A 14928-nucleotide genomic window follows, 5' to 3' on the forward strand; every position below is an offset into this window, starting at 1 on the left:
CACTGCCAGTTCATGTAAAGAGAGATGCATGCACTGTCCATGCCGCCCTAGCTCCCCATAGCGTCTGTCCACGTGGCCCAGTTCCCCACACTGTCTGTCCATGTGGCCCAAACTGGGTATCCATGCGTCCCAGGCTCCTCAAACAGTCTACATCCTCTGAGTCCATACATGCCAGTGACCTTACACGGCCAGTTCATGTAAAGAGAGATGCATACACTGTCCATGCCGCCCCAGCTCCCCATAGCGTCTGTGCATGCGGCCCAGTTCCCCACACTCGTGGAGGAATCAAGGCAATCGCACCTTGTTGATGGATCTGCACCAACCTAAACATAAGATTTCTGAATGAAGATCTGAATTTTCCTGTAAAAAGTGAAGGATAATACAAACAACCAAGGAATCTAAACAAAGTTGTGGAAGGAAGAAAATATTGATAAGGAAATCTCTCCTGAAGAACCATAGCCAAAGCTATGGGGAAACACAAGTTGGGGGAGATTAACCAATGTCGGAAGGATGATTAATGTATGAAACTAATACATGGAATGGGAGATTAACCAATGTCGGAAGGATGATTAATGTATGAAACTAATACATGGAATGGGAGATTAACCAATGTCAGAAGGATGATTGATGTATGGAACAAATACATGGAATAAATTGAAACATTTACAATTTTGACTACTATATATACTTTGAGGATCACACCAGGAGTACCAAGTTCTTTTTGCATCCCCATAGCATCTGTGCATGCGGCCCAGTTCCCCACACTGTCGGTCCATGTGGCCCAAACTGTATATCCATGCGTCCCAGGCTCCTCAAACAGTCTACGCCCTCTGTGTGCACATACGTGCCAGTGACCTTACACGGCCAGTTCATCTAAAGAGAGATGCATACACTGTCCATGCCGCTCTAGCTCCCCATAGCATCTGTGCATGCGGCCCAGTTCCCCACACTGTCGGTCCATGTGGCCCAAACTGTATATCCATGCGTCCCAGGCTCCTCAAACAGTCTACGCCCTCTGAGTGCACATACGTGCCAGTGACCTTACACGGCCAGTTCATCTAAAGAGAGATGCATACACTGTCCATGCCGCTCTAGCTCCCCATAGCATCTGTGCACGCGGCCCAGTTCCCCACACTGTCGGTCCATGTGGCCCAAACTGTATATCCATGCGTCCCAGGCTCCTCAAACAGTCTACGCCCTCTGTGTGCATATACGTGCCAGTGACCTTACACGGCCAGTTCATCTAAAGAGAGATGCATACACTGTCCATGCCGCTCTAGCTCCCCATAGCATCTGTGCATGCGGTCCAGTTCCCCACACTGTGGGTCCATGTGGCCCAAACTGTATATCCATGCGTCCCAGGCTCCTCAAACAGTCTACGTCCTCTGTGTGCCCATAGGTGCCAGTGACCTTACACTACTAGTTCATGTAAAGAGGGCTGCATACACTGTCCACGTGGCCCCGTTCCTCATACTGTCGGTCCATGTGGCCCAAACTGTATATCCATGCGTCCTAGGCTCCTCAAACAGTCTACGTCCTCTGTGTGCCCATACCGCCAGTGACCTTACAAGGCCAGTCCATGCAGAGAGCTGCATACATTGTCTGTTCATGTGGCCCACAGGCCTCAATCAACCTGCCCTCTGCCTGAAGCGCTTCACGTGACCTTGCGCCGCAAGCACTTCACACCATCCATGCTGGTAGCCATGTGCGCCTAGCTTGAAACACTTAACCCATGAGCAGCAAGCCCTGTCCAGTCTGTGCAAATGAAGGGCTGAGTTGGCCTGGTTTGGGATTAAACCTGTGGCCTGGGGGTTCAATCCCAGCAACCCAGCAAGGACATTTACCAACGCAGTTTTATAATTAACTTCGAGGCTCAGCAGAGGAGAAAGACAACTTTTACTACGGTATTGCCCAATTATATGAAAACGGAGCCTTCTCCGCTCACAATAAAACAACCAGATGTCGGCGCTAACATTGTTATGATTTTGTTTGCAAGTTACTCGTCCTCAGATGTACATGGACTTAAAGTGAAACACTACAGCAAGCTGCAGCTTGTATAGAAATCGACAATATCTCTCTCTTTTTTTTTAAATCAACCATGTAAGACACGCTTCTAGATGGAGCAGAGAGTTCGGGCAGCAGTACGGATGCGTACATCCCGCATGGCTCGAACTACTGTGGTAGACAGAAGGGGCTCGAGCAGAGACGGGTGCCATAGAGAGACGTGGAAGAAACCATTGCTACATAGATCCCACACGGTCCTTCCTTCCCTCCCTCCCTCGGCCCGGGCACTCACCGCACAGACTTCATGACTTTCTCCAGCTTGGCACCGGGGTTGGCTCCCGGGGAGTCATTCCTCCTGCGGAACAGACCCAGCCGGTTCTTCATGTCTTTGGCCCTGTGGGGAAAACGAGAGAGGGGGTTATTGTGGCGGGGATGTTGGTTCCTTAACACATAGCCACTATTTTGGGTTACTTTTCTTTGTTCAAGCAAAACGGTTCTCACTTCACACCAGAACAGGACAGCATACCCCGCACTCCCCCTCCCCCCCGAACCCCCACCTCCTACTCCCCCGCGATGTGTTCCTTTGCGGGTTTGCACGGCACAATTCGCTCCGGGTCGGGTACCCTCAAATTCACACCAAAATGAAGATGAGAAAACTGCTTGTGTTCTTGTGGCAGTGGTGCAGCTGGTATGGTGAGGGGCGCTGGGGGCAAAGAAACACGCACAGCGGAGGGCACGATTACTATAACTAAGGCAAGTGCGCGCGGCAACTGGTAGGATGACATGTGTCCGCATGTTGGACATGCATTCGATGGGGCGAGGGACCGAGGGGATCCAGGAATGCTTGGGGGGCACGGGCAGGAGAAGGGGCATGATACCCTTTCGAGGGCAGACTTGTACGACGGGGGAGCAGTGAGGCTGTGGGGGCACACCACGGACCCGTCCATTGTACATTTCCCTGATTTCACTCTGGGATTCTACGGGGTGTTCGCCGAGGAAGATCCCGTCCCTACATCGGAAGCTTTGCCCGCCCGCACACAGAAGCAAAGAGGGTGCAATAAAGAGGTGGCCTACTCTTTCATGGTGTGCCGCCTCTGCACGCTGGTGGGCGCATTCTTGCTGCGGTGCACGGCAAGCAGCATCTCCGCCTCGAAGTCCAGGGTCGCCGTCTTGGCGTGGTCGCGAAAGAAGGGCATGTCCCGGGTGCTCTGCGGGCTCGGGCACCCTGTCCTAGGGGCTCAATTGCCTCCGGTGCTCCCCTGCTTCAAAGGTTGCTCTCTCGGCATCCGTGAGTTGCAAATTGTGGGCAGAGCAGCCGCTGCAGGGCAGACCGAGCCCAACTCCTGTCCGCTGCCAGATGAGGAGTCTTCTGGTCTCTTGTAGAAACCTGTGTCGTTTTATCCAGCCCTGCGCATAGGTATTCGGTTCCCCTCTCAGCACTCCGAATTGTTGCAGGTAAGGGCTCTCAGGCACGCTGGGATAAGGGGATTTGCCGAGGGTCACACAATGTTGGGTTTCCTGCTTCCACAATCGCGGACTGATTCGCTGTAGCAGCTCTCTCTGTGCACTCATCCAAGCCCAGCTATGAACTGAGAAATGTTGGCACATCTACTTATGATGACTTCTCCAGCGGTTGCCATGGCAGCCCCGCAGAGACCGGAAAAGCAGCAAATCATAGGAATAGAGGAGTCTTTCAGGGGAGAGGGGGGAAAAACTGCCAAAGAATGACGCCAGGCTATTTTTGAATGCGATATATTTTAAGACGGAGGGTGGGGGGCTTTACACTCTAGCAGCACATGGCTTGAGGTATCCTACAGAGAACCCATACAACAGACACAGAGCCGAAGACTACATAGCACACGTGGTTGCAAGTGTCCACAGTGATACCTTTTCAGTGGGTTTAAGTCTCATTTTTAAGCAGCTCTGCAATACCTTAAAAGGCACAATTCCGTCCCTTCTCATCCTTTGCAAGGTTTTTGTCGGAACAGTACCGGCCCTGCTCTGAAGTACTGTAAACCGAAAAATGCTGGTTCTTAACAATTCTTCAATACTTTAAATAGGACAACGGCGGACGTTATCAGCAGCTTTACAGTTTTATGTTAACATGACAATACCAGCCGCCCTTGTGAGCTGTGCAATACTTTAAATATGGCAATACCATTCTGCTCAGCAGCTCTGCAATACTCATGACAAGGCCAGCACTTCTCAGCAGATGCAATACGTTTACCGGGCCTTCTCAGCATCCATCTCTGAACTCATATTAAGAGGACCATAGCAGCACTTCCAGGCAGCCCAGCAACAATTTGAATAGGCAATTACCCGACTTTCTAAGCAATGCTGCAATAATTGTAATAGGACAATACCAGCTCTGCTCAATAAACACTGCAATACATAAAGCAAGACAAGACTTGCCCTGCTCAGAAACTTTGGAATGTTAATAGGACAATGTCAGGTCTGCAATACTTTAAATATGACCATTCCACCTCTGCTCTGCAGCTCGGCAATACTTGGAATGGGACAAAACCGCCTCCCCCCTAACAGCTCAACAATACTTTAAATAGGACAATAGGACTACTCATCACCTCTGCAATACTTTAAATGGGACAATACCAGCAGTGCTCAGTAGCCCAGCAATACTATAAATACGACAAAACCGGCCACAATCAGCCGCTTGGCCATATTTGAAATAGGACAATAGGACTGCTCATCATCTCTGCAATACTTTAAATTGGACAATACCACCAGTGCTCAACAGCTCAGCAAAACTTTAAATACGACACTTTCCAGCTCAGCAATACTTTACATACAACTACCAGCCCTGCTCAGCAGCTCAGCAAAACTTAAAATACGATACAACCAGCCCTCCTCGGCAACTCAGCAATACTTTAAATAGGAAAACACTGCGCCTCCTCGTCAGCTTTGCAACACATTGAACAGGTAACAAGTGGAAGTTTGGAGAGTCTCAGCAACACTTTAAACATCTTGGTGGCAGGTCCCAGAATGTGAAGCCCACTAACATGCTCATCCAGCAAGATCTCGATCTGAAAGCCTTTAGGAAGATCCTACAAAGTCAGGGAGTAAGGAACCTGTATGCCAGTCGGACCCAGATCAGGACAGAGCCGCATCAGGGGAGACTACGCAAGCCGAGCGCCTCAATTCAGGATAGAGACGCAAACTAACCAACCCTACTAACATTTTCCCTTTCTGCATACACCTCTCAAACTCCAAACCAAACACAACCAAAACCTACAGCACAACAAACCGCACAAACTTCACTACATTGCAACAACAAAACAAAACCACACATAATCTGCACAACAGTACACGACGACTACCAGCCGCAAACTCCCCAGGCCCAGCCAACGGACCCAGCGGGCTGAGGCCGCCAACAGCACATCACTGCTCTCTTGGACTTTTCCTGCTTGCTCCCACTAACTCAACCTTCCCTCCTCTTTCAGAGCCGCCAGAGCGCCAGGCGACCACTCCGGTGGTGATAGTGCGCGGTACAAATGTCCTTTAACATTAACATAACATCCATTCACAGATACTTTCACTGAGGTCACTGAGCTAGGGTCAGCGTGGAGATGAGTTGATTATTCAAATGGGCCTTAGAAAGCACCCACTTACCTGCAAATAGGTAGAAACAGCACTAACACAAACGGCATAACCCTGCTTGACTCGGATAGCAAAGTCTTTGCATCATTAGTGCTCACTGAGCTCGAGGAATGGGCGTCCTCAGCTGTGATTTTGAGCAAGATGCAGAAGGGTTTTCGCAGTGGGATGGGCACAATCATAAATGGTTATATGGTCAATTGCTTGCAGGAACTTACCAGGAACGGGGGAGTGGGAGGTGCTGATACACTTCACTTTCATAGATCTATCACAAGCTTTTGACACCATTAACCGTAATCGCTTGTGGGACATATTGGGTAAATGGCACATTCGGGATCACCTTTTGGCTATTTTGATGACCACCCATGAGAACGCGTCAGTACAGGTCATGTTGAATGGGCTTGGTCAGCTATCGGAAGAATTCAGGACATCCCGTGGCTTAAGCCAGGGATGCATCCTGGCAACCTGCCTTTTCACCCTCTACCTGGCAGACTTCGCAGTTTATCTGGAAGCTGTAGCTTTTATTCCACAAAAAATTGGTGATCTGAGGGTCTGTTGGTTGTCCTATGCGCCAGACATCATCCTTACAGATCAGACCCAGGTAGGCCTACAAAGACTAATTAATGCCATGGTGTCCTACGCACAAGAGAATTTCCTGATTATTAACAGTAAAAAGACTGTTATTATACGGTTCCCCCCCTCACTCAAACTAGCACTTTACATTCACCTGGTCGGTTGATGGCACTTTCATTCCCCCTCAGCCGTTTTTAAATAACTCAGTATGGTTTTTATATCCAACCCAAAAAAATATGACACGCCAAACTCAAAAACAAAGCAGCATTAGGGGCCTCAGTGCTCAAATGACAAACTCCAGGTTCTGTCGATTCACCATCAAACTCTAATTGAGTCAGTGATGTGGTGTAGAACACTTGGCTTGCCATCGTGTTGGGCCATTGCGGCTCGGTGTTTCGAGTTGGGTCTTATTTCGCTGGAAGCTTGGTATCATTGGGAGTTTTGCTCCTCTTCGAAACACTGTTATATCATCCTAGGGGCTCACCTTTGGGAGACTTCTCAAGTGAAATAAAGGACAATAATCTCTCCAATCTCATTGGGCACTTCTGCTCATTCGCAAATAACATACTGTGAAGTACGCAGACTGAAGACCCTTTTACCTGAGTGCGTTATGTATATTTTGCTGCCGATTCCCTGTATTTAATTGCTTCCTTTAGGTTTCTTTGTTTTGTTTGTCCTGTCCTCGCGCTTCTATGCCTTAGGGCTTTGTCCTAGCGCGTTACAAATAAAATAAATATTTACGGACTACCCTCCATCTGGTGAAGAAACGTCTTTTTCGTAAGGATTGGCTAATCAACATTCAAAAGAGGAGATCTTACACCCTCTACAACAGCTGAACCTGGATTGATAAGCCAGTGAACACCCTTCCCCAATACCTCGAACGATTTCCGAATCCTTTTTGACGACTGCAATTTTTAGGCTTCAGGCTGAATTTACTTCAGGTCGGTGAGATCGCAGCAATACCGACAGGAGTCAATTCAGCCCTTCAGATTTGTGGTCTATGCCGGGAAGTGGGCTTCTTCGAAACCAGACAACATCTAATCATAGAATGCAAGGCTTACAAGTGCTTAGAATGAATTGTTTCCACAGATATATTCATGACGCAGCCTGTGACTATGCTAAGGAATTCTTGGATAGGGTGGTTAGTGGTTATGAAGAAAGCCTAAAAATTGCTGTACTCAAATTTCTACATGGAGCTGGAATTGTCCCTATTAGAAACAAAGAATTGTTTTGGTTCAACCTGGGGAATACATGTTTCTACATCTTCTATTAAGACACATCCCAGTGGATTATTTTTTGAACTGTAACGTTTGGTCAATCACAGCGTTTTAAAAGACCTCAAAGTACCGTGCCGAGTGACATTGGTCCACGTTATATTTCAATTGTCAATTTTAATCTAATTCCTTTGAGTGCATATGCTGCTACTTTATCAACAACGTGCTTTAGTTGTTGATTATTGTGCAGATTGATACTTTTATTATGTGATTTTCTTTTTCTTCAGGTGTGTTTATTTTATCATGTTTTTATTATCTTTGGTAAAGGTATGGTATGGTAAAAGGACTTGAAAGTACAAACTGAGGCCAGAAAGCATTGAGTCGCTAAAACACAGATGGGGGTGAAAGAGCTGGCCAGGTCGCCCAAAGATTAGAAAAGATACATTTCCAGAGTCTTTCGAAAATTAAAAGTTATAATGAATGTCTCAAAGGGACACCGGCAGAGAATTCCTCAGAGTAAGGGCCAGGACTGAAAAAGAGCATCCCAAGCCTGGACCTTGCAGAATCTCGGGACTCGTATCAAAACTTGTGAAAAGGATCATAGAGTTCTAGCAGGACTATAAAGAGTACGTTTAGAGCCAAGTTATTCAGCACCAGTGTTGTGAATGGCACGATGCACAACACACAATATCTTAAAACTGATCCGACTCTCTATCGGAAACCAGTACAGTTGGCGTAACAAGTCTTTGGAATTAGACAGTCTTGGGGCCCCCAGGGCCAGCCGCGTTTTTCCGAATTCTGCAGTGATGCATTTAAGGGACCGCGCAGGAGGGTAGTCTGGCTCAGCAGTGATGCATTTAAGTGACTCTGCCAGAGAGTAGTCTGGCCCAGCAGTGATGCATTTAAGTGACTCTGACAGAGAGTAGTCTGGCCCAGCAGTGATGCATTTAAGGGACTCTGCCAGAGAGTAGTCTGGCCCAGCAGTGATGCATTTAAGGGACTCTGCGGAAGGGTAGTCTGGTCCAGCAGTGATGCATTTAAGTGACTCTGCCAGAGAGTAGTCTGGCCCAGCAGTGATGCATTTAAGTGACTCTGACAGAGAGTAGTCTGGCCCAGCAGTGATGCATTTAAGGGACACTGCCAGAGAGTAGTCTGGCCCAGCAGTGATGCATTTAAGTGACTCTGACAGAGAGTAGTCTGGCCCAGCAGGTATGCATTTAAGGGACTCTGCCAGAGAGTAGTCTGGCCCAGCAGTGATGCATTTAAGTGACTCTGCCGGAGAGTAGTCAGTCCCAGCAATGATGCAATTAAGGGCCCAGTCAGGGCCATCCAATGTCCCGACACAAGCATTTGTCTCTGCAGGGCAGCTTCACTGTTCGGATGGCACCACTAGAAGGCGACCTTAGGTGTGCGGATTCTGATAGAATGCAAGGATCTTCTGGGAGCGTTCTTCTGTCTGCGTCTACAACACGCTATGGCTATACCGTCTCAGGCTTTGTCTTTGCTCTCAAAATACCAAAGTTCTTCTCATTTGGTCTTTATCTCATTGACACTGTGATGAAGAATGTTGTCCTTCTAAGACTGGAACAGAGCGCTGAGGTCTGCCCATGCCCGGCTGCTCTCCATCACCTCCAGCTTTACCTTGCAAATGGCACAATGTCAACACACTGTTCATCAGAATTTCACTGCAGGTAAGGACGCCTTAAGGCAGAGGTCTTCAAACTGTGGGGCGCGCGAGACCCCAGCCTGACATTTTTGCAAATGCTGCAAATTGGAATGCATTCCTTTAGTTATAGACTATTTAAATAGTACCCAACGGGTGTATTTTGTTAAAATGTAAACAAATTGTGATATTTAAACAATATTTATTCAGCAACAATGATCAAAACTACAAGCTATATATACAGTGAAGTAACTCATCAAACTGGCCCACATTGGCCAAAAAAGTGGCCCATTTTGACCCCAAAAAAACGGGCCCACACTAACATTTAGCATTTTTGGTTCGGCATTGCCCGAAAGACCAGTCCGAGCCTGACAGCTCATAAATAATGGGGGAGGGGACTTTGACCCAGTGGCCCCCTCACCCATTATGGAGGAGCCGAGGAGCCCGCCCAGTGAAACACTGAGCACTCCCTCAGCTGCTTTTTCCAGCTGATGGAGTGCTCCTGGGCTGGCTGAACTGTCAAAGGGAAACAATGTTACCCTTTGACAGTTCAGTTCCCCAGCTGCACATGCTCACTGAGCCATGCAAGGATGTGGGTGTTTTGCTTCGCCAGCATTGGACAGCTCATTGTAAATGCTGTCTGGGGAACTGCATGTCTGTATGTGCGAGGGGGAGCTACTGCGCCTCCTCGCACATACGGACAGAGCAGCCTGGAGCGGGGTGTTTCAGCACACACACACAGGTCCTTGCACGCATGTGCAGGAAACAGGAAGCTCTTGCTTCCCGATTCCTGTTCATGATGCAGGAGCTGGAGCGCTGAGCAGGAGGCAAGTTTATGTTCATTTATCTTTTATTTAAATATGTATATGCATGTATATATGCTTGTGTTATGAGTGAGTTTATTGTGATGGGTGCTTGTGTGAATGATAGACTGATTGCTATGTTTTGGTTCGTTGAGCTGATTTTGGCAAGTGTGGGAGGGAAGGAGGGTTGAACAACAACAAAAGGTGTTTTAAAAAGGCCTTTGTTGCAGAATCCCCCGACCCATCTGCCAAAATCGTCTCTCCTTCTGAGGTGCTGTGGAGCCCAGGGGACATGGATGGTATTTGTTTTACTAGACATCTATCAAGATGTCCAGTCGAAAAGACCATGCTTTCCCCCAGGGTCCCCCAGCACTTTGCATACACACATAATCATAATCATGTTGATTGTGTTAGACACTTAGGGGCCCAGGGGACAGGGATGGTATATTTTTACTGGACATCTGTCATAGATGTCCAGTATAATATCATGCCTGCCCCCATGGCCCCCAGCGCCAATTGCAAACTGGTTGGCCTTTACCCATTTTTTTAAAAAAAGTATCCTCTAAAATGCTACATTTTAAACCATTATTTAAAAAAGATTCCGGGGGGAAGGTGGGGGCAGAGCGCACCGAATCCCCCTCGATTGGTTCAGGCTCCCTCTCTGCGTTCGGTCGCTATGGCATAGCTGGGGGAAATATTTATGCCACTCCACTTAAAACAATTCACCAGCTGCCACTGGTCCTGGTAGCAGGGTGGGGGAGCCCAGGGACTGTGGTGGGAGAGGGATGGGCGGAAGCCATTGGATAGTGGTGGGAGCAGGGAGGAGAGAGCCCAGGGTCTGTGGTGGGGTGGGGAGGGGTGAGCCCAGATACCGGGTAGGAGTGGGATGAAGGAGTCCAGAGACTGTGATGGGAACAGTTGGGGGAGCCCAGAGACTATACAGGGGGTTAGGTGCGGTGACGGTGCGCTATCGTTCATAGCAAATTGGGCTTACTGTCCATCTGGCATTTTCTTTTGGGGGGGGGGCTGTCCTGCCCACATTTTGCTCAGGGGCGGCCAGGTCAAACAAGTTTGAAGGCCACTGCATTAGGTCCACAGCTGCATAATTACATTGTGGTGGTTTCTATGCTCTAAGAGCAGTGGAGGTAAGGAAAACCACATTTGAGCACTCTTCAAAACCAGACCCAACGGCATATATGCAAGTTATATAGGCGGAAGAGATTCAGAAATACTTGTGAACACTCCCACAACATCGACTACATAATTAACAGCGCTCCCTTTATGCAGCCGATACTGCGGTGGGGGGCGGGGGCCAAAAAGCCACGAGACAAGGCAGGTAAAACAGCTCTGTGGGCTGGGTACCTCCTGGAGGGATGTGTGCACCCTGCAGTCACGGGTGTGAATTCCGTCACTAGAGCCAGCCTTTGAACATCGCAAGGAAGGAAAAATAAGCATCAGTGAGTTACAGCACAGGTCCATGTCAAGCACCTTCTTGGGCCGCGTCACGTGCCTCGCCAGGGGGCACAGATCTCGCGACGAATGTGGCTACATTCAATTACACGGAGAGACCGTGTTCGACGCTGGCGGTGTATGGACAGTGCGAGTATTCTGGGCGCAGCGCATGTATACAGAGTGACAGTCTCCGGGGCTGACGGGCGTGCAGTTTGATTGGGGTGGGTAGCGGGGTGGGGGAGGGCTACAGTGCGAGGCGATTAGGGTGCACGTTTGCATGAGGTGAGATTTGCGCGAGGCGCACAATTAGAAAGGAAGGAACTTGAGGTACAGTGACCGTGCAAAGACACCCTGGGGGGCTCGCGGGGACGGGACAAAGACAATGCGAGAAGCATATGGAGTTTGTGAAACATGCGCTGCACACAATGGGAGCAGGCTTTGCGTACAAAGGCGGTTTAGAGGAGGGGGGGCACATGATTAGACTGTGTGCTGGTAGTTAAGGGCACAAGCAGAGTGCACATGAGAACCTTGGGGCAAAGGCATCAGCACTTGGAATTGTTGGTCATACGCAGGGGTGTTGCTAGGTCTGGAAACGATCCGGGGCTATGCTACTGTCAGGTCTGTTGTGACTCGGGGCTAGCTAGCCTTTTTGGATGTAATCCCTGAGCTTCTATCCCAGGCTACAACCAAATGACCCGGGGCCATAGCCCCCTCAGCCCCCGCCCCCTAGCAACGCCTCTGGTCATACGGACTCAGGATAGTGGGCCCTGGGGACACATGCTCAGGTAGAGGGGAACTTGGAACGCTTGAGCAGTAAATATTTAGAACAAGGTACGTGGGCAGACTCGGGAGCATGGCGCCAACACGCGCAGCAGAGTGTGGGGAGCCTGAGACGTGCCCTCACACACAAGGACACGCACATAGGGGTGTTGTACTGGCTCACGCTGCACGCGACCGAAAAGCATCCGCTCCTCTTCCTGTGCAGCTCAGTCAGCGATAGTAATGCACGTACACGCGGCTCTCATCCACGCATTGAGAGGCGCGTGGCATGGCGCGTACAACTCACTACAAAGACATTTGCATTTAACAATGAACACACAGTGTGTACAGGGCACAGGTGGCTTGCATAGTACCTATAGGATGCATGCTTCTATGCACAAAGATACACCGTACCCCCGTAAAACAACTATCACCCCGTTAAACGTCTTGTGTAAAAGCAGAAAGATGAGCACGAGGTGCATGTAACACACCTGTACCTTGGGGGAAACTAATCGCCGAAGTCTAACAAGTACGGACATGACTCAACGCACAGGCAAGCTACGAACGTTCAAGCAATCGCCGGCGCGACCCACACACTGATCGGAGTCCAATGCACACATGGCATGCTTTTTACCCCAGCGCCCGTGTCCCGCCCAGGCATGCCCAGTGTACGCAAAGCAATCGCCTACCTGTCCAGGTACTGCTCGGAGACGGTCCCCATGTAGGGGTACATGGGGAGGCTGCAGTGTTGGGGAGCCGAGCAAGGCATGGGGCGGAAATGGCAGCTCCAGCTGCAGGCAAAGTAAATAAGGAGAAGAGGCTGGCTGGGAACCAGCTCCCCGGCCAATCACAGGGCGGCACCGTGCCGCCGCCGCACAGCTGCGCGGAGCATTACAAGGCACCGGACAGCACTTTATATGAGTGGACCGCCTCGCCGCGCATAGCCTGCATGGCATAACACGGAAACCTGCATCATATTTCTTTTATTCTTATAGATTTAGAAAGGTAGAAACATAAATAAAGTAACCGTTAACGCTCCAAAGTAGAACTTCCCGTGGATACGGGCAACAGGCGGTGTGTGTGAAAACATCAAACGGTAAAGTCAGAAATCCTGCTTTTCGAGCGTAAACATTCACAAAGTTCCATCAAATATAACTTTCCCGGTCTGCATAATTTAAAGAGCGAACTCGCAAAATTGTGGTACCGATTGTGCCACCCAGTGGCGAACTCGTGTATACACAATCCTGCTTCGTGGGCTTGTGTGGAGCTGACCCGTATTAATAGAAAGGGATGACGGAAAATAACCACGACGCCACTTTCCTTGCACCAGTTGGACACCCTACTTTGTCTCCAGTTTTACTCCCAACTTAAGTAACAGTGTTTAGCATAGCACTATGCATATCACATTTTTGCCAATGCAGAGTTCTTGTCTGAAAGCCTTGAAAGAACAAGACATGTCCTGGGAAATCCTTGCACGCTGCATGAATGAGCATGGCAACCGGCTGTGTCAGCTGGGTGGTGAGTTTGGATGGGCATAACTCCATTTTTAACTTCTATGAAAGTATCCAGGTGTGGTACACAGTGATCTAGTTACAAAACGGCCAACTAGGCCCAGGGCTGCAGATTTCCATCAGAAAAACATTTTTATCACAGTTTATTTCAATATGTTTGTCGTTTGTTAAATTAAAGCTAGTTTTGTTTTCCTGAGTCTGGCTGACCCGCAACAACGCTTGAGGGATTTGGAGCTGTGCGCAGTCATTGCAGCCCGACAGCAATTTTTTGCTGGCTAAACATGGATATATGCTGGATATTTACAACAGCTTTATTGTTAGGGTGACTTGTTTAAAAAAATAAAGAAATGCGTACCAAACCTACCGGGTACTTATCAGAGGTTTGCATGAATGACTGGGTATACAAGAGTGTGTGTGTTGTGAGTCAATGCATGAATGCCTGGGTGAACGACGTGTATGTTGTGTAACTGACAGCATGTGTCTGCCTGCCCAGAGTGGACGAGGGGGAGCAGTCCTTTTATTCAGGCGGCTGCTACTGGTGGCTTTGGCATTAATACTGGGCATCAAGGGTAACAGGTAATGCAAACATGAGTGCTATGTCATACAGCTACACTGATCTACTTTGGTGCAGCCAGTCTAATTATACTTTTTTACTGTGGCATTGTATTTTTATTGGGCATCCAGTTCAAAGCCATCATGACTGCTAGTAAGTAGCTATACTGGCATCCTTGGCCTCTGCCAGTTTAGCTATACTTTCTTAATTAAAGTTAATGTAGTGACTACAGTACTCATAGTGCCCTTTCCTCCATCCTTGTGGGCATCCCCCAACATGAGGACGGTACCGAAACCTTTGGTAGCAAACAATTGAGCTTCCCCTTTAAATGTAGTATTGAGCGCAGGGCGCAGCCTTATGCGTAGGAACGCCCTGCCCTCCGGCGCCTCACCTCAGTCCCCTTTGAACACATAGCTTAGATACCCGACTATGCTTATTACATATTAGCCCTTGGCCTACTAACGGGGGAAGGTGGGTGGGACATATGAAGGAAAGGGGATTAAGGACTATGAGTACTCTAGTCACTACAGTGAGTAACTTTAATGACTTATACCTCCCCTCCCTTTCCTCCATCCTGGTGGGTGATTCCACCAAACAAGACCATAGGGAGGAGCTTTGACAACCTGTCTCATATCTAGGATGAAGCCAAAAGGTTCTTCATAACTGCCTGACCGAACTAAGCATCACACCTGGAGCTGGTGTCCAGGGAAGTGTTTACAGAAGGCCGACAGAGGAGCCCAAGTAGCCGCCTTGCTGATGACATCCCAAGAAGCGGGTCTCTGAA

General features: G+C 48.9%; 1 protein-coding gene across 8 annotated transcripts in view; it reads right to left on the minus strand.

The window, feature by feature from the left end:
* RGS3 (regulator of G protein signaling 3) overlaps nt 1-14928 on the minus strand; it is a 1502625-nt gene that overhangs the window by 11628 nt on the left and 1476069 nt on the right. For 6 of the 8 annotated variants that reach the window (XM_069609876.1, XM_069609875.1, XM_069609874.1 and 3 more), the window contains one exon: nt 2297-2398. In XM_069609876.1, coding sequence (XP_069465977.1) covers nt 2297-2398 — 102 coding nt within the window. Of the gene's footprint in view, nt 1-2296; nt 2399-3078; nt 3591-12769; nt 12924-14928 lie in introns of those variants that run through there. The other 2 variants (XM_069609881.1, XM_069609880.1) reach the window with 2 other exon arrangements.

The sequence above is a fragment of the Ambystoma mexicanum genome, chromosome 8 (assembly GCF_040938575.1).
Source record: "Ambystoma mexicanum isolate Mex_15411 chromosome 8, UKY_AmexF1_1, whole genome shotgun sequence".
In the NCBI taxonomy this organism is placed as follows: domain Eukaryota; kingdom Metazoa; phylum Chordata; class Amphibia; order Caudata; family Ambystomatidae; genus Ambystoma; species Ambystoma mexicanum.